Raw genomic sequence first — 20,681 nt, 5'->3', positions numbered from 1 at the left:
CTGACAGTCAAGTTTCCACTCAAAAGAGCAGGAAAGGTCAAGTTTTCACTGAAAGAGGCCTGAACGTGAAGTTTTCATTCAAATCAGCTCCAATGTCACGGTTTGACTGAAAACGGGTGTAATACGCAGTTTATGACTGAAAAAGGAGGAAAGGACAAGTTTTCAGTGAAAGCGGCCTGAATGTCAAGTTTTCACTCAAAACAGTTGAAAAGGTCAAGTTTTGTCGGAAATAGGCCTGAACATGAACTTTTCATTCAAATCCGCTCCAAACTCACGGTTTGATTCAAAACGGGTGTAATACGCAGTTTATGACTGAAAAAGGAGGAAAGGACAAGTTTTCAGTGAAAGAGGCCTGAAAGTCAAGTTTCCACTCAAAACAGCAGGAAAGGTCAAGTTTTGACTGAAAGAGGCCTGAACGTGAACTTTTCATTCAAATCAGCTCCAATGTCACGGTTTGACTCAAAACGCGTGTAATACGCAGTTTATGACTGAAAAAGGAGGAAAGGACAAGTTTTCAGTGATAGGGGCCTGAAAGTCAAGTTTCCACTCAAAACAGCAGGAAAGGTCAAGTTTTGACTGAAATAGGCCTGAACGTGAACTTTTCATTCAAATCAGCTCCAATGTCACGGTTTGACTCAAAACAGGTGTAATACGCAGTTTATGACTGAATGAGGGGCGAAAGTGATGGTTTCAATCAAAACAGGAGGAAAGGACAAGTTTTCAGTGAAAGAGGCCTGAAAGTCAAGTTTTCAGTGAAAGAGGCCTGACAGTCAAGTTTCCACTCAAAACAGCAGGAAAGGTCAAGTTTTGACTGAAAAAGGCTTGAACGTGAAGTTTTCATTCAAATCAGCTCCAATGTCACGGTTTGACTGAAAACGGGTGTAATACGCAGTTTATGACTGAAAAAGGAGGAAAGGACAAGTTTTCAGTTAAAGAGGCCTGAAAGTCAAGTTTTCAGTGAAAGTTGCCTGAAAGTCAAGATTCCACTCAAAATAGCAGGAAAGGTCAAGTTTTGACTGAAAAAGGCTTGAACGTGAAGTTTTCATTCAAATCAGCTCCAATGTCACGGTTTGACTCAAAACAGGTCAAATATGCAGTTTGAGACTGAACGAGGGCCGAAAGTGAAGCTTTCATTCAAAACAGGAGGAAAGGACAAGTTTTCAGTGAAAGCGGCCTGAATGTCAAGTTTTCACTCAAAACAGTTGAAAAGGTCAAGTTTTGACTGAAATAGGCCTGAACGTGAACTTTTCATTCAAATCCGCTCCAAACTCACGGTTTGACTCAAAACAGGTCAAATATGCAGTTTGAGACTGAACGAGGGCCGAAAGTGAAGCTTTCATTCAAAACAGGAGGAAAGGACAAGTTTTCAGTGAAAGCGGCCTGAATGTCAAATTTTCACTCAAAACAGCAGGAAAGGTCAAGTTTTGACTGAAAGAGGCCTGAACGTGAACTTTTCATTCAAATCAGCTCCATTGTCACGGTTTGACTGAAAACGGGTGTAATACGCAGTTTATGACTGAAAAAGGAGGAAAGGACAAGTTTTCAGTGAAAGAGGCCTGAAAGTCAAGTTTTCACTCAAAACAGTTGAAAAGGTCAAGTTTTGACTGAAATAGTCCTGAACGTGAACTTTTCATTCAAATCCGCTCCAAACTCACGGTTTGACTCAAAACAGGTCAAATATGCAGTTTGAGACTGAACGAGGGCCGAAAGTGAAGCTTTCATTCAAAACAGGAGGAAAGGACAAGTTTTCAGTGAAAGCGGCCTGAATGTCAAGTTTTCACTCAAAACAGTTGAAAAGGTCAAGTTTTGACTGAAATAGGAGGAAAGGACAAGTGAACGTGAACTTTTCATTCAAATCCGCTCCAAACTCACGGTTTGACTCAAAACAGGTGTAATACGCAGTTCATGATTGAAAGAGGGGCGAAAGTGAAACTTTCATTCAAATCAGCTCCAAAGTCATGTTTCACTGAAAACAGGTTGAAAGGTCAAGTTTTCGGTGAAAGAGGCCTGAAAGTGAAGTTTTCATTCAAATCCACTCCGAAGTGACCTTTTCACTCAAATGAGGTGGAAACTTCAAGTTTTCACCAAAATCAGCTTGGACGTGACCTTTTTACTCAAATCAGCACTGAAGTGACCTTTTTACTCAAATCAGCTCCGAAGTGACGTTGTCACTCAAATGAGGTGGAAAACTCAAGTTTTCACCCAAATCAGCTCCAAAGTGACCTTTTGACCCAAATCATCTCCGAAGTGACGTTTTAACTCAAATGAGGTGGAAAACGCCTGACTGAAAGTGGCCTGAAAGTGAAGTTTTCATTCAAGTCAGCTCCAAAGTTACGGTTTCACTCAAAACAGGAGGAATACTCACCTTTTCAGTGAAAGAGGCCTGAAAGTGAAGTTTTCATTCAAATCAGTTCCGAAGTGAAGTTTTCACCCAAATCAGCTCCGAAGTGAAGTTTTCATCCAAATCAGCTCCAAAGTGACGATTTCACTCAAATGAGGTGGAAACTTCAAGTTTTCACCAAAATCAGCTTGGAAGTGACCTTTTTACTCAAATCAGCTCCAAAGTGACGTTGTCACTCAAATGAGGTGGAAAACTCAAGTTTTCACTCAAATCAGTTCCAAAGTGACCTTTTGACCTAAATCAGCTCCGAAGTGACCTTTTGACCCAAATCAGCTCCGCAGTGAAGTGAGTGACTTCCATGCATACATTTGTTACTACATTCCTTCAACAGTTATACTAGTCAGACTGATTAAAAATTATTTCAATAATTTCAGAAGAGGAACTGAACTGCTGTGGACCACAGAATCACTGCAAGATTATCTGGTTAAAGCAAAGGTCACACCACTATCAAACCCAGAACCTAAAGGTCATGTGGAATATTTTTAGCACCAAACTTGAATCAATTATCGTAACAACAATGTTTTCAAGACACATCATTATGGGAGCCCTGGCTCATTAAGATTTTGTCTATTTAATAACAACCACATCGTTTGACAAGAAATAGGTGCATCATACAGTTTCACATGGGAAGGAAGGGGGGCAGGAAAAACACCCCACATGTGTACTGTATGTCATTACTTGTGTATGCTCATCGGATTGGCAGAGAATACTTTTCATCTCTATGTGGAACTTGCATTGTGCTACTGTATGTTCTCTCTCTGTCTCTGTCTCTCTCTCTCTCCACAACTGCCCGAGGCAGATGACCGCCCACCACAGCCTGGTTCTGTTCAAGGTTTCTGCCTGTTAAAAAGTTTTTCTGTGCCACTGTCACCAAGTGCTTGCTCATGGTTGGAACTATTGGGTCTCTGTAAATAATGTACATATCTACACATCTGTAAATAAAGGGTACGGTCTAGATCTACTCTAAAACTGCCCTGAGAAAACGTCTGTCATTGAATTGAAGATAGTGCAAGTGCAGCAAGTTGAAGGGCCTCAGTTATCACCATTAATGTCTATTAATGGAAATTAATTAATTAAGAAATTCAATCAAAATAATTTTGGCAAAGCCAGGCATGAATAAATTACCTTTGTGGAGCAAAGGGCAGGACAAAAGGCCTTAAATGTATTTGGACACGGACCACAAGGTGCTTTCCCTCAAGGCTGGAAGCAGGGAATGACATCAGTTGATTTCCCTTGGTGCCTTGTGCCTCGAACACATCCCACAGAAGTATTATCCATTTCCTTCTTCTTCTTCATAATGTGAAATAAACTATTCTAAATCCACATCTTTATTGGCTTGGTCTTTGTCAGTGAATTAATTATTAATATTGTGAAGATTGTCATTTGTGCCTGTGGAGAGGCAATAACACGGGACGGGCGTAGAGCATATTGACATTAATGTCAGTTGTTGGCAACAACTGCTGCACAGGAGGTAGAGCAGATAGAGCCGTCATGTCGAAGTGTCCTTGAGCATGACACTGAACCTGCTTGCTGCTTAAGTTGCTCCCGATGGAGAGCATCGGGGTGCCTTGTATGGCAGCTCGGTCCCCATCGATGTGTGAGTGAATGGGTGAATGTGACCTGATCTGTAAAGCGCTTTGGGAACTGTTAAGGTAGAAGAGCACTGTATATAAGAAACAACATTTACCTTTTGTTTTAGACAGTGGTGTAATCCTAATGTACCAGATGTCAATTACATCTTTAATGTTGTCACAATAATCTTGGCTCAGGCTTGCAACAAGAGGGGCACCACACAAAAGTTTCAAATTTATGTATTTAATTAATAAGAAGATGAGGAGTGGAGATATGGAAGGAGTCAGTGGTGTGGATAAATTAAAGTATGTGCATGAGTGAAAAAAAAGTAAACTACAAAGGTGTGGAGGCCATGAGGAGATGTTGAGGCTGCCCAGCAGAAAACTCACAGAGCTTAGGTCGGGAGAGCAGCCCTTTTGTGCCTTTTGCCAATCCCACCTTTTAGGTGCAGCTTAGGTAGATTACCCATTTCAAGATGAAAACAAGAAAGCTGTTATTTTCCATTTTTGATGGCCGCAATAAACTAAATTCAGACCCCATCTTTTTTTTTTTTAATACCCGTTTCTGAAAGGAAAATGACCAAAAGTTACATGGACTTTGTGCCAAACAACTGAAGTGTAGAACATTTAGAGGAAAATTTTAGTGACATTATACTCTTTAGTTCTCCCTGAGGAATCCTGAGGGAATCAACAACAGTTATGCAGGTGTAGTAGTATTATTGCCAACTAAGTATATCCTCCCAGAATTCCCTTCAAGGCACGATATTGTAGGCATTTTCTTTGAGATGTTGATGTGCGATGAAACATGAAAGCCAAGCTCAGTATAATCTAACTACAAGGCAGAATTTAAACAACAGCAATTTCAGCAATGATAAAACAACCATGCAGAATTACATGTCAATGTCTTTTATTGTCATGTCCTGTGTATTACTGTATATGCATTCACATGCTTTGTGGGTCTCACATGCAGGAAGCTGGCAGAGAAACACAGGGAAGCTCCACCTCCTGATCCTCAGGATCCAAGATGAAAACTCACAAAGCATGTCTGGTAAAAAATGATAAGTCCCCAGATGGTGGAAACTAAAGGTTTGAGTTGCATTGTAAACAAAGGCTTTCACCCTTGCGGTTTCTGTACAACGAATAAGACAAATTAATTCTTAATTCAGTTTAATACATTGTGTACCATATGGCCACAGTGCCATCTACTGACTCATTTATAATTGCATCCTTAGTAGATAGAGATCTACTAAGGATGCAATTATAAATGAGTCAAAGTGTAGTTTATTATACTGCATTGTGTGATCAACTGAAGTATTAACTTTCTGACACTTCGACATGATGGGGGGGAGCCGAGGATTGAACCCCCAACTTGCTTTACCTGCTCTACCTTCTGTGCGATGGTGCTAACCACTGTGCCACCAAGCCAGCCGCGAAACAAACAGCAATATCAAAATTTTAGACAAAGGAATAGAGTTTGAGTGTGAAAAACTCCGCCTTTGGCACAATTGGTAGAGCCTGACTGATCTCTCGTCATCAGGCTGGTCCTTACCTTAGGCTCAAGAAATATCAGGGTTAAACTGAAGAGCTATTTCTTTTGACCTTTATCATTTTGTGCCATTACCACCTCAGGTTAATAGTGTTTTTTTTTTCATTTTTTGAGGTTTTCCTCCAGCCAACAAGAAAAGAAACCCCCTTCAGTTATAAAAAATGTTGTTGATTGAGTTTCTGTCAATCAACTAATTTACTAATAACATATAACATAGTAACTGTGATTGGGAATTATTTTTACAAAAATGTGTGTACATTTTGACACACATGTTTGAACAAACTAGTCGATGGTAGAGGACATTCATTCTTCTCTGCATCTGAAGTGCAAGATCTAGTCTGAGTTGGCCCACTTTACTTCTTCAACAAATAGAGATATCATTACAAATGTGTGGGTTTGTGTTTGTAGTTAGAGAACAAAAATGCCTCCAATCAAGTAGCATTGACATATATTGTAGTTTTCTTTAATAAAAACACACACAACACAACATCTTTCTTTCTGTACAGTAATGTATGGTCACAACAGAAATCCCCAAATGTAAGGTAGCATTGCTAAACATAACAGTGATGAGATTCATTTTAATACACAGTAAGAGTGAGCCTAATACATCTGTAAGTGCTTAGTTATGGCAGTACATCAACCCATGCTATTCTATTCAGTTATATTCATTTGTAGAACATGAGTTGCGATGCAATGTACCACTTTGTGCTTTCTTCACTCTATTCACATCCCTTCCTGACAATTTTTAACCTTATTATTTGTGTTCCTCAGCTGTATCATGCTTGTATTGGCTGATTGCCCTTTGGATCCTTGTTACAGCATGATTTTAATGTGTGGCTGCTTTGACTGATTGCCTATTAAACCACCCCAGGCACTCACATAGATAGGCTTATTTTAATTTCCTCATAAAAGTACTCAAACAGAAAATTGTGGTAGTACATGTGTTTGCTCATCCTTTTTTAGACATTCTTCTTGAGTGCAGCAGTCTAATTGTCAGACTTCATGATAGCATTTTGTCTCGAGCTCTAGCATTCTTGCTCACTTAAAACAGTGGGCATCAAAGTCCCCAGAAGATCAGAAATATCAAACTGCAAGAATTTCACTTCATCTATACTGTCATTCAGTAGTCAAATTACAGTACACAAAATGCTGGGTTTTACAGAGCTCTAGTGTAAACAACATGATATCAGCCAAATATGGAAATTAGAAACCTGCTCTGGCAGCTACAAAGTGCCCCCCAGAGATACAGTACACACACAAGTGTCTCACATTAAATGGGAAAAGTACAGATCTCAATACCCTTGCGCCACACTTGTAAACATCATAAGGTCCTTTCAGGAGGAAAAAGGAAAAAGATACCTTCCGTAAGCAGCAGGTGACTGAACAAAAGCATCTGAAAATTGCCTTTGAGTGTATTGCTCAAGATGGCACATCCACTTCTCCATGCATTCTGTGATCAGTTCATGAGGAAAGATCCTTCGCAAAGCATTCACTAGAAAAGAAATTCTCATAATTCTCCGAAAAACAACAAAGAGCCAAAACAATGTACAGCACATGATACAAAAAGATAAACCCATTTCTAATGCAACTAGCATTAAAAGTCACCAAGGTGTTCTGGTAACTGATGTACAGAGCTTGCTGCTGTGCCAGCTCACATAAGGTGCTCACGAGAAAAGCCATTTTCTTATTTTAACAATGCCCTCAGTGCTCTGAATGACAGAGGGGCAGCTGAGCTCACAACGTTCAGAGATTTTAAATTTTTTTCTTTTATGTCAATTCTTTTTTTGAAGTTGGCTCATGATTAAGAAGTCTTTAGTAGTGTATAGCTTCAAAAGTTGGCATTTACAAACCATGTTATGTCCCTCTGTTGGAATACCAATGAAGCACTGAAAAATGATCTCATCTGTGTAGGTAAGATGGCTCTTTGGAACATCCCTTTCATCCTCGTTACACCAGTCAAGGTCCCACAAGCTGTTAGACGTGGGTCTGCATGCGTTTCTGCAGAGGCCTTGTGAGGTCTGAGTTCTGGGAGGAGGACTGAGAATAGTGGGAAGAGGATGAGGCTGAGGTCTTGCTGTCCTTGTCAAACTGCACGTAGGTGTCCTGCTTGCTGTAGCTGCTGATGCTGCTGTCACACTGCGTGTCGATGAAGGAGCTAGAGTCGCTGAGTGAGCTACGCTGAAACTCTCGCTCGCATAGTTCAATGGAGCTGCTGCCCATGCCCAGGACGAAGCGCTGGCTATAGTCGTACAGGCGGTTTGGACCGGCTCCTAGTGTGTTGTAGATGTTGGTGAAGGACATGCCGGTGGGCACACGCTGCTTGCCGATAGTCATAGTTCCAGCAGGTGGGCTTCGGACTGCGTCGGGCGTCTGGCTGGGGGCCAGGGACATGGTGGGAGTGGCGTGGTGCTCGTTGAAGGTGTTGACAGTGTAGTAACCATTGGTGGGGTCCTTTTACATGCAAAATAAAGCAAAATTCCAAAAGTTGCAGTGAGAAAATAAACAAACCTTTTTATGTTGCCTCTTATTAGTGAATCAATGCCTTCCTTTACTTGCAACTACAGTTATTGAAAGCTATTTCTGAAACACAGTGCATCTATAAAACTCAGCACCAAAAATACTTTTTCTAGGTTTTCTAATCTCTCACTTTCACTCTGAAGGGAAAAGTAGACATTCAAACAGTAATTAGGAAATAGGATGATCAATACAAGGAATTAATAAACAGGCTAATTTGTGCAACATGAAATAGCAGGTAACATTCTTTCGAGGTGTGAGTCATCTGCTTGTGACTGACTTGTGAAAACCCACTTAGTTAATCAATGCTCTGCAGTATCCACCACTTGTGCAGTGTATATTGCTAGATTTGTTAATACATTTTATTGTCTGTCAAATTAATTGCAAAACTGCACAGCATTGTCTGTCATTGCTCTCTCTCTTTTTTTAATACCATCACTGACATAAACTGAATGTGGAAAAGGAGGGACGACAGTAAAAATTTGGTTTTATGGTGGCAGAATATATATGTAAAAAGTAAATCAACTAGGAAGAACATTATTAGCAGGTGGAACATAGAGAGGTGTGTTGGAAAACAAATATCTCATCTGTGGATAAAAATCTCCATGGAAGCATGGATGGGCCTCGGCCTAATAAACTGGATTTCTTTGTGATGATTAAGATCTGACTGTGCTGAGCTTTAAATTACTTTGAGGCAGTAGAAGTATATTGCAAGATGGCGCCGCGGATGGCTGCCTCGTCTGTTGGAGCGCATTGTTTTGCCTTGTTTTGTTTGTAAACAGTGTTTTTTGTTTTGGTTCACGGAGCTCTTTCACCAGAGAAGAGCTCATGAACATCAGGGGAACATCTCCAGTGGATTTGTTTCCCGAATTTCTCGCACCTTTAACTGTTTTATGGGACATTCTGGTCAAAGGTGCTCTCACCTTTGCAGCTCAACGCCGACGTAGAGGGAAACGTGCCGGTGCGCTCGTGCGTCTTCGCCGGCGAGGACAACGCACACCGCTACCCGGAATATTTCTCTCTAACGTGCGCTCACTGGGGAATAAGATGGACGAACTCCAGCTGCTGATGAGGAGAAACAAGGACTTTTATTCATCTGCTGTTTTGTGCTTCACGGAGACATGGCTGGGGGAAAGAACTCCCGACGCGGCGCTGCAGCTGGACGGATTCCAGCTTCTCCGAGCGGACCGCGACGCACACCTCTCCGGCAAAACAAAGGGTGGAGGTATCTGTTTCTACATCAACAGCAGCTGGTGTAACGACGTGACAGTGATCCGACGGCATTGCTCTCCTTCCCTGGAAACTTTTTTCATAAACTGTAAACCTTACTACTCCCCCCGTGAGTTCGCTTCATTCATTCTGGTCGGTGTTTACATTCCACCGGAGGCCAACGTGCAGGACGCACAGCGCGCACTCGCCGATCAGATACTGGAAACGGAGCGGACCAACCCGGACTCCTTAGTTATTGTCCTCGGTGACTTTAACAAAGGTAACCTCAGACATGAACTCCCCAAATACAAACAGTTTATTAAATGCCCCACCAGGGAGGGGAACACTCTGGATCACTGTTACACCACAGTCAGTAACGCTTTTCACGCCGTCACCCGCGCTGCACTGGGACACTCCGACCACGACATGGTCCACCTGATTCCTGCATACAGGCAGAAATTAAAACTTTCTAAGCCTGTTGTGAGAACTTCGAAGAAGTGGACCAGTGAAGCTGCAGAGGACCTGAAGGCGTGTTTGGACTGTACTGACTGGGATGTTTTCAGGACTGCTACCAACAGTCTGGATGAGTACACAGAGGCTGTGACTTCATATATCAGCTTCTGTGAGGACTGCTGCGTACCAACTCGGACCAGGGTGAGTTACAACAACGACAAACCCTGGTTCACAGCAAGACTGCGACAGCTGAGGTTGGAAAAGGAAGAGGCGTTTAAGAGTGGCAACAGAGCAGAGTTTAAGGAAGCCAAGTACAAGTTTAGCAAGGCGGTGAGGGAAGCTAAACGACTGTACTCAGAGAGACTACAAGACCAGTTCTCCTCCAACGACTCTGCTTCTGTGTGGAGGGGGCTCAGGCAGATCACCAACTACAAGCCAAGAGCCCCCAACTCTGCTAACGACCGACGCCTCGCCAACAGCCTCAACGACTTCTACTGTCGCTTTGAAAGACAATGGGACAGTCCTGACACCATCCCCCACACCATCACCCACCAGCTCCAGCCCAACAGCCCCAACCCCCTCATCACACCTGGGGCTGAACTCTCACACCTCCTACCACCACAGCTGCCCCCCACAGCGCCCCCCACTCCTCCAGCATCGACACCTCTGTCTGTCCTTGAAAGAGATGTGAACAGGCTCTTCAAGAGACAAAACCCGCGTAAAGCTGCTGGACCAGACTCCATCTCCCCATCCTGCCTGAAGCGCTGCGCCGATCAGCTGTCTCCAGTGTTCACGGATATCTTCAACACCTCACTGGAGACATGCCACGTGCCAGCCTGCTTCAAGGCCTCCACCATCATCCCCGTCCCCAAAAAACCAGGGCCCACAGGATTAAATGACTACAGACCCGTCGCCCTGACCTCTGTGGTCATGAAATCATTTGAACGCCTGGTCCTGTCCCACCTCAAATCCATCACAGACTCTCTGCTGGACCCCCTGCAGTTCGCCTACAGAGCCAACAGGTCTGTAGACGACGCCGTCAACCTGGCTCTACACTTCATCCTCCAGCACCTGGACTCCGCAGGATCCTATGCCAGGATCCTGTTTGTGGACTTCAGCTCTGCCTTCAACACCATCGTCCCGGCTCTTCTTCAGGACAAGCTCTCCCAGCTCAACGTGCCTGACCCCACCTGCAGGTGGATCACAGATTTCCTGTCTGACAGGAAGCAGCACGTGAAGCTGGGGGAACACGTCTCAGACTCGCGGACGATCAGCACCGGCTCCCCTCAAGGCTGCGTTCTTTCTCCTCTACTCTTCTCCCTGTACACCAACAGCTGCACCTCCAGTCACCAGTCCGTCAAGCTCCTGAAGTTCGCGGACGACACCACCCTCATCGGACTCATCTCTGGAGAGGATGAGTCTGCCTACAGGTGGGAGATTGACCACCTGGTGACCTGGTGCAACAGCAACAACCTGGAGCTTAACGCTTCAAAGACAGTGGAGATGGTTGTTGACTTTAGGAAGAGCGCAGCCCCACCCGCCCCCATCACCCTGTGTGACTCTCCAGTGGACACTGTGGAGTCCTTCCGTTTCCTGGGCTCCATCATCAGCCAGGACCTCCGGTGGGAGCTGAACATCAGCTCCCTCATCAAGAAAGCCCAACAGAGGATGTACTTCCTGAGGCAGCTGAGGAAGTTTAACCTGCCACAAACAATGCTGGTTCACTTCTACACTGCCATCATAGAGTCCATCCTCACCTCCTCCATCACCGTCTGGTACGCTGCTGCCTCCACCAAGGACAGACGCAGACTGCAGCGTATCATCCGCTCTGCAGAGAGGGTGATCGGCTGCAACCTCCCATCTCTTCAGGACCTGTACTCCTCCAGGACCCTGAGGAGAGCAGGGAAGATCGCTGCCGACCCCTCCCACCCCGGACACCATCTGTTCAACCCCCTCCCCTCTGGCAGGAGGCTGCGGTCCATCAGGACCAAAACCTCCCGCCACAAAAACAGTTTCTTCCCCTCTGCAGTCAACCTGACAAACTCTCACTGACACCCCCCCGAACACTACCACAAGCTATACGTTATATTAACGTACATCACCCCTGTCCCCACTGCGTTACATTAACGCACTCACCCCCTACTGGACACTTTATCTGGACACTTTACTTTATTCTGGTCACTGCACTGTTGTTATTTATCTTATCTTATTTTTATTTTTATTCTTATTGTTATTTTAGCTTTTATATTCTACTTATTTGTTATCAAAACAATAGCACCTCCAGACCACAGCAAATTCCTTGTAATGTATGTTACTTGGCAATAAACAGTTTCTGATTCTGATTCTGATTCTGATATATATTTGGATTGTTAAGACTGAGGTGCTATTGCAGTATTCTAAATTATAGGTTTAAAAAAGTCCTGATCCTCTTTTTGAATCTTGCACGATTCTGGAATACCGTAGATAATATTTATTTAAGAGCTGCTTCACTGGTAATAAATTGCTTGTGATAAATTACTTTTGAAAAGAGTGAAAATCAATCAGCTAAAGTGACTCCTATGATTTGAACGCCCCTGTATGTCTAACATGACTGTGTTGTGCTGTCACTTTGCAAGGCATGGGTACCTTCTCCCATTAGACTTAATGCAACCATTCATTATTGAACGAGATGCTATCACCCACTCTTTGCCTCTGCAAATGGCTTTCTGAAGCTGAGTTGTCATATTTCCTGATGGATTCCCTGCAGTTGTCGTTCGGCCTACATATTCTCAGTGTTCACCCACCTTGATGTGCTTCTCTTCCTCCTGGAGCACCTCCAGCTGCTTCAGCACAGGATCCTGCTGGAACTCACCACGTTCAATCTGCATCATGGTTAATCAGGGTGCATAGTGAATACAGTTGACTAGAAAGCCTTAGAGAATGCATATCAGTATTTGACAAGCTGACGACAAAAGGCCACATCAGAGCACTCACCATCATCTGTTTAATGCTTGTATGCTCCTCGCTCTCCCGTGCTGCATTGTGATCCTTGTGAACGATCTCCACTCGAATGTCATTTTTTGCTGAAACCACTCCTTTGAGATCTGGAGGAGAGGGAGAGACGGAGCAGTGCAGCTGATTGGTGTAGGCTGATAGATGCATTGGTCCTGTGTCACACTGTTTCCCCATTTAATGCACTCAAAGCAGCTTCAAAGGCCGCAGTTTTCCTAAGATCTCACTGCGACGGTGGTAATGAAGACTGTGCAGCTTACACAACACTCTTTTCAGCCTACTGCAGTGTGACCTTAAGCTCACTTACTGAGCACTTGGATAAATCCCATCTTGGTAACACTCACTTGTCCCTGAACCTCATGGTGCAATACTGATAAATATCTGCAATCTTATAATGCAGCTATGTGTAGCTGGCCTAAGAGTGTGAATATAAAATGCCGGCCTTTCACAATGATGAGTTTACTTCAGATCACAGAGACAACAAAGGGCTTATGTGAAATGATCCTGACACTAATGCACTTCCGCTTTTCTTTTGGCACTGAAAGTCGAAAGGTTTTTGTTAATAGAGGTGTTAATCACATTGCAAATGTTCTCTCAGTACCATGGCTATTAAACTAATCAACAGGCAGTCCCTGGGTACAACATGGCTAAGTGGTACAAAGTTACTAAACTTCACCTGAAATTAGCAGGAAACAAAAGCTGAAAACTAACTTTTCAGAGAAGGAACACAGCATCCTCTGGAGGGAACATTTATTTGTTTCATCTTTGAAGGCATGCAATCCATTAAACAGTTTCAGGTGTTTTACAATGCAGTAAAGCATTTTTTTGCTAGGTTATAGTGTTCTCTAAATGTCTGTCTTCAGGTGTGCTATGATAACACTATATGGCAGACAACATAACATTTATCATCAGTTATGTGGAAAAAGTTGTATTCTAGTGCTCAAAATTTTCTATGCTAAATACTCCATGATGATATTGGTCATTAGTTGTAAGTATCAGGTAAATTATTATTATTAAAGTTTAATAACAATAATAACAGACTGCCCATACATTATTATTTATCATTAGTATTCACTTACTCCATAAGTGGCATTTTTATGTGGCACCATAAGTTCTGACAATGCAATAGAGGCCAACATTTGCCTCCCAGAGTAGTTGCTGTGGCTGCATCATGAATTACATTTAACAAGACAAAGGAAAAGCAAGCATTAGGATTATTAATTCAACAAATGAAATAACTGGAGATTTTCCTCTGAATGTCTTCGTTTCTGTGTCTCCATATTCGCCTAATGACGCTATATTTACTGTAGGCACAGTCACACAGTGAAGCTATATTGCTGGAATGTTGAATGTCTAAAATAAATCCTATAGCTGAACTCTCAGCTGTATGCAGTACAGTCAAACAATGACAATAAAGGTTACATGAACCACATGTGAATTGAAATGCAAATGCTTCTTGAAAAACTAGTTTCAAATTTATTCTTACTTCACATAACTTTGACATCACACAAGGACATATACAGTGCATCCGGAAAGTATTCACGTCGCTTCACTTTTTCCACATTTTGTTATGTTACACCCTTATTCCAAAATGGATTAAATTAATTTTTTTCCTCAAAATTCTACACACAACACCCCATAATGACAATGTGAAAAAAGTTTTTTTGAAATTTTTGCAAATTTATTAAAAATAAAAAACTAAGAAATCACATGTACATAAGTATTCACAGCCTTTGCCATGAAGCTCAAAATTGAGCTCAGGTGCATCCTGTTTCCACTGATCATCCTTGAGATGTTTCTGCAGCTTAATTGGAGTCCACCTGTGGTAAATTCAGTTGATTGGACATGATTTGGAAAGGCACACACCTGTCTATATAAGGTCCCACAGTTGACAGTGCATGTCAGAGCACAAACCAAGCATGAAGTCAAAGGAATTGTCTGTAGACCTCCGAGACAGGATTGTCTCGAGGCACAAATCTGGGGAAGGTTACAGAAAAATTTCTGCTGCTTTGAAGGTCCCAATGAGCACAGTGGCCTCCATCATCCGTAAGTGGAAGAAGTTCGGAACCACCAGGACTCTTCCTGGTCAGGGAGGACATGGTTCAGGGAGGTGACCAAGAACCCGATGGTCACTCTGTCAGAGCTCCAGAGTTCCTCTGTGGAGAGAGGAGAACCTTCCAGAAGGACAACCATCTCTGCAGCAATCCACCAATCAGGCCTGTATGGTAGAGTGGCCAGACGGAAGCCACTCCTTAGTAAAAGGCACATAGCAGCCCGCCTGGAGTTTGCCAAAAGGCACCTGAAGGACTCTCAGACCATGAGAAACAAAATTCTCTGGTCTGATGAGACAAAGATTGAACTCTTTGGTGTGAATGCCAGGCGTCACGTTTGGAGGAAACCAGGCACCGCTCATCACCAGGCCAATACCATCCCTACAGTGAAGCATGGTGGTGGCAGCATCATGCTGTGGGGATGTTTTTCAGCGGCAGGAACTGGGAGACTAGTCAGGATAGAGGGAAAGATGAATGCAGCAAAGTACAGAGACATCCTGGATGAAAACCTGCTCCAGAGCGCTCTTGACCTCAGACTGGGGCGACGGTTTATCTTTCAGCAGGACAACGACCCTAAGCACACAGCCAAGATATCAAAGGAGTGGCTTCAGGACAACTCTGTGAATGTCCTTGAGTGGCCCAGCCAGAGCCCAGACTTGATTGAACATCTCTGGAGAGATCTGAAAATGGCTGTGCACCGACGCTTCCCATCCAACCTGATGGAGCTTGAGAGGTGCTGCAAAGAGGAATGGGTGAAACTGCCCAAAGATAGGTGTGCCAAGCTTGTGGCATCATATTCAAAAAGACTTGAGGCTGTAATTGCTGCCAAAGGTGCATCAACAAAGTATTGAGCAAAGGCTGTGAATACTTATGTACATGTGATTTCTCAGGTTTTTTATTTTTAATAAATTTGCAAAAATCTCAAAAACTTTTTTCACGTTGTCATTATGGGGTGTTGTGTGTAAAATTTTGAGGAAAAAAATGAATTTAATCCATTTTGGTATAAGGCTGCAACATAACAAAATGTGGAAAAAGTGAAGCGCTGTGAATACTTTCCGGATGCACTGTATATGCATATTTTTTCATGCTTTTCCATGTTATTGCCAACTGTCGCAGGTGAAAATATAATTTTAATGTTCATATTTGAACACTGACATGTATCCAAAAAGCACTTTATTTCTGGTGTGCACGTTGTTGTCCAAAATGTGTTGGTGTATCTGACAGATATCACCACAGTCTGATTTCTACCACCTCTGCTCTGTCAAGAAAGCTGTGCAGAGCCTGCAGGAATTTAGATTTTTGTCGGAGGGGCTTCTTCTTTATTACACATTGGAAAAATGTTGTGACCCAGAGATAGACTAAACAGTCTATCTCTAAGATGAAATTTTATTTTTTGTCATGGATATACACTATGGTATGAAGGTGGTATAGAGGATACATTACTCAGGGATAACATTAAAAAAAATTTGAATTATACAGTCAGCAAAAAGATTCGACAACACTGATTGTCGAGAGCAGGCATTGCTCATCATACTGTGATCATGGAATCATTTAAACAATGTTTATTAAAGGCCTTACTTTCTGTTTTCACATCTCTCTGGCGCGAAAGAGACACAGGAAGAGAAGACATGACCAGATGGACATCCTCTGTAGAAAGTGTCAAAAAGAAAAGAGCAGATAACAGAAATCATATCAAAGACAAACATTGTTTTTCCTCTGTTACAGTAATGCTGTACATGCTATAGGCCACCAAACTTTACCAGGACATTTAGTCATTATGGGGTGGGAAATCCTGCCCTTCACACAGTGAAGCACATATAAACAGAAACATAAAACTCCATCTTTAAACAAACACTTACAATACAATCAAAATGTTCCGCTAACGACCTTCAGAGGGAGTGGAGGCAGAGCTGGAGGCCAAATTGTGCATGAACCCAAATCAAAGGTTACAACAACTGAACTGAAGGAATGTACATGTTTCAGATCAGCTAATGCTAGGAGATACTTCTCTATGTTACACTGTATAACAAAATGGATCAATCATGAATATTCCTTTCAATCCTGTTGGTGTTACCCTTGATTCTACAATGAATTTTAATAACCACAGAATCATGACATTTTTACATTTTCATCTTAGAGACAGAAATGGTTAAATGTTGAATGAAATGTCTTGCTGACCAAAAAGTAGCATAGAGCCAAAGAAAATATGTTTCTCTGTGACTGAGAATGCAACAAAACTCAATGGACATTCAAGACACTTTTGGACTGAGATTGGAGCTCCTTTGTTGTCTCATGAGCAGGATCCACTTGCAAGGAATGGAAAAAACCCCCCACCGCCTCTTTGTCTGACCCAAAGCTTTAATTCAGTGGGATCTTACTTCTCTGTAATCTGGTGCAGCAGAAAGCACCTAACGTCCCCAGGAGGATGGAGAGGGCAAGGAAGGCTCCCACTGCTACGCCAATGATGACAGCCAGTTGCAGAGTCTCTGAACAAACACAGCACGACATTTCAAAAGGACTTAGTTGTGCCTCTTCCTTCGTTTCTTGCACACACGCACACATAGATACACACTGACGCACTAGCACATAATCTGTTTTATTATTCATGAGGCCAGTGTTAACTCCAGGCTGTGAACAATTACCATCAACACACAGGGCTCTGTTCAAATGTTTCTTCTATATTGTTCTATGGATATCATGATAGCATATCTGGAAGCTTTCCAGCAGGAAATTGTATGTCCTTAAGTGGGTTTGACAGGCTGGTCAGGAGACATAATTCAAGTGAGGGACTTATTAAGTTATAGTATTATCTTCTTTACAGATCAAATCCAGATCTTTGCTGGAACTCAGTCTCAATAATAAAATAAAGAAAAGAAGATCAAATTATAAAAATTAAGCCACTATTTCTGGATGATACATGTGTGATTACAAGTTGAATTTGTGATCACCCCTAACATAATGAATGACTTTACACAGATCAGGCTGGATTAAATAGGCAATAAACATCACACTGAGAGTCAGTGTTGTGCATGAATGCACTAAAAGAGTGTTCACTGAACATGCTCATATCTTTGGTGAATGGTGAACTGAACGTATCCGTTTGCAACTTATGAATGTGAGCACACTGCTTACGGCACCTGAGAATTTATGGCAACCAGCTTGCCAACATGGGTAGTGCTACTACTGCTGCTGCTGAAGCCAATTCACATGAATATTTGAAAGACTTTCATGAACAAATCAGTACATATTCCAATGTACATTTTTATACAAATTTTGCCTGACAGGTCTGAAGAAACAAGTGCGAATGTCAGCCACATCGGCAAGGACTTTGAAACGACACATCGAGTTGTATTCCATATACCTTAACTGCACGTCTTTTTTCACTTTCTGCGTAATATGATACATTGTTTAAATGATAAAACATAAACTCACTTTGTTTTTTCTTGGCTTTTAAAAGTAATCTTGATAATAATCTTCTATCTTCTTCTTCTGTAGTATACAGTAATTCATTTAGTTTGGGAAGTAGACAGTGGCAATGATTGGGGGCTGGGGGTAAATAGACTTAGGGTTAGGGTTAGAAATGAACGTGAACTAGTTCATTTTAATCTGTGCGAACTGAACTTTAAGCTAGCTCTTGCGAAGTGTTAGGGTTAAAGGGTTAGGGTTACACGTTAGTTATTTGTATTGGAGTTAATACAGAAATGGACTGGGAGCCTGGGAAAATTAGTGAATTTGTCCTCCATCCAAGTTGAGCACAGGGGTTGGATCTGTGATCCTCAAATTACTTTGGTTAGCCCTCATATAAAGAATTAGTTCACACTAATCATTTGTCATCACCTGAATAACAGCAGCATTGGTCATTGGTCAGCATATGTTTACATTTTCCTGACATGCAGTCTCTTGCTGTTGTACAAATAATGACTGTTCTCTCTGACTGAAATGCATTCATTTACAATATTTACGATATTACACGATCAAACATATATTGTATAGCTATATGTTTAGGTCCAGTAGCAAAGGTGAAAGAGCACTACGCTCTCAATTAGGAAGTTGTGGTGGATGGACTGATGTGTAACTTCAACATTGAAGACAACAGTTCATGTCCCGTCTCTGACGATAGATATGTTGATATTAAAAGTGAACTTTCTCTAACTTTATCGTTAATGGTACCCTGCGTAGTTCTGCAACAGTAGTAGTGCTATAAAGCTATATTTTTATGAGTGGGTCCCCAGTTTGTTTGTATTGTACATGCGCATGTGGCCACACACAAAAGAGCATGTGGTTTCACACTATTCCACTGATCAACAGTTAGCGGCACCAAATGTAGCAATGCTCCAACAAAGTAATTGAAGTTTTATTTGCCTGAACGTAACCTTAACCACTGATTGGCAGATCAGAAAATGCTCCTCTGAGTCGAGTTATATGTGTTGATTGAGGGAATAACAAATTTAGTTTTGAATTCAGTAATTTGTGGTCATCATACACATTCAATACATTAAATATCGTCAAACATTTTGGATAACTGATACCTACCAGCTATTGTGGGATAGGAGCAAATAAGAATAATGCCTTTGAGTAATAATCAGCCACTGACTATTCATGTTTCTTTTGACATGACAGCTATGATGCCTTGTGTACTGCTGTTCAGTTGCAGTTACACTGCAAGAAGCCTGTGACATAAACTTTACCCGATGCAAGGTTTTGATGGGAATCCAAACAAGTATGATGAAAATACAGTTACTTTTAAATACTTAATACCATTAGCTTTAATTGGTGCCAGTATTATCAGTAATCACCAAGTTACATTAAGATTTCTGTCTGTTGTCCTCACCTTGCTCTTTGAGTCGTATAATTTCAGTGTCAGAGCCGAAGCTGTTCCATGCCGTACAGTTGTAGATAGTCTGGAAATCAGCGGGGACGATGTTACTCATGGTCAGTGTGGAGATCACGCCCTCCTCTGTACTGACCGTCTCCACGGTGTAGCGTCCAGACGTCCCTGACTCTAAAACTGTCTCCTTCCAGGACCAGGCCTGAGGGACAACATACATATATTAGCGGGAGCACACCTATAACCTATAATCACCTATATCATATGTTTCCTAATTATCCCTTAATGTGAAGAAATCTAACTTTTCACAAGTAGCAGACTACACTAATTATTGATGCTTTGGTCGTCCACCAAATTCCCAGTCCTTTAAAGAGAGGTTAAACTGTAAAAATGATACTAATTCTATTTTTAGAAAAGTCAGAATCACTTGGCATTATCAAAAAATGTAAAAACTAAGTAAAGGGAAAAAACTACAAATTATAACAGTACTGTATTAACATCTAACTATTATTGCTAACCATTATTGCATTGGCTGCCTCATCTGTCAGACATAATGTGTGTTGTTACAAGGTTGTGATAACATAAACTCGGCGGCATGGTGGCGCAGTGGTTAGCACAGTACGGGAGGGTTGGGGGTTCGATCCCCGGCTGCCCCCGTCATGTCGAAGTGTATTTGAGCAAGACACTGAACCCTAAGTTGCTCCCGATGGAGACCAGCACCTTGCATGGCAGCTCGGTCGCCATCGGTGTGTGAGTGAATGGGTGAATGAGCCTTAGCTGTAAAGCGCTTTGGGAACTGTGAAGGTTGAAAAGCGCTATATAAGTGAGATCATTTACCATAACTCATGGTCAATTTTAAACATACCCATAATTCAGAGCGGGCAAGTGGGCTGAGAAAGCTCTGGAGAGATTGGTGGCCAACTACTTAAAAACATGTGTACACATGGTATGTGTTAATCTTGACAGATTAATTTTTTTATAGAATATGAAAAATGTGTGTTTTGTTGTTTTGTGCCATTTGTTAGCGTTAGGGTTAAGTTTCAGACTGAGATGCATTCCGCACATTGGCCAAATCTCTTGAATATGGGAATTAATTAGTAAATGGAAGAATGGAAGA

The 20,681-nt window shown here is 42.1% G+C and overlaps 1 protein-coding gene across 1 annotated transcript in view; it reads right to left on the bottom strand.

Moving 5' to 3' along the window:
- Positions 1 to 7,492: 7,492 nt before the first annotated feature.
- Positions 7,493 to 20,681, bottom strand: part of LOC139295539 (kin of IRRE-like protein 3) — a 98,321-nt gene continuing 85,132 nt past the window's right edge. Inside the window, exons 11-16 of the mRNA XM_070917733.1 lie at positions 19,568 to 19,766; positions 17,115 to 17,222; positions 16,315 to 16,383; positions 12,668 to 12,777; positions 12,478 to 12,555; positions 7,493 to 7,969 (exon numbers count right to left, since the gene is read on the bottom strand). Of these exons, the coding sequence (XP_070773834.1) occupies positions 7,493 to 7,969; positions 12,478 to 12,555; positions 12,668 to 12,777; positions 16,315 to 16,383; positions 17,115 to 17,222; positions 19,568 to 19,766 (1,041 nt within the window). The remainder of the gene's footprint in view (positions 7,970 to 12,477; positions 12,556 to 12,667; positions 12,778 to 16,314; positions 16,384 to 17,114; positions 17,223 to 19,567; positions 19,767 to 20,681) is intronic.

The sequence above is a fragment of the Enoplosus armatus genome, chromosome 13, assembly GCF_043641665.1.
Source record: "Enoplosus armatus isolate fEnoArm2 chromosome 13, fEnoArm2.hap1, whole genome shotgun sequence".
In the NCBI taxonomy this organism is placed as follows: Eukaryota; Metazoa; Chordata; class Actinopteri; order Centrarchiformes; family Enoplosidae; genus Enoplosus; species Enoplosus armatus.
The sequence above is the reverse complement of the archived record's forward strand: the minus strand, read 5'-3'. Positions and strand labels throughout refer to the sequence as shown.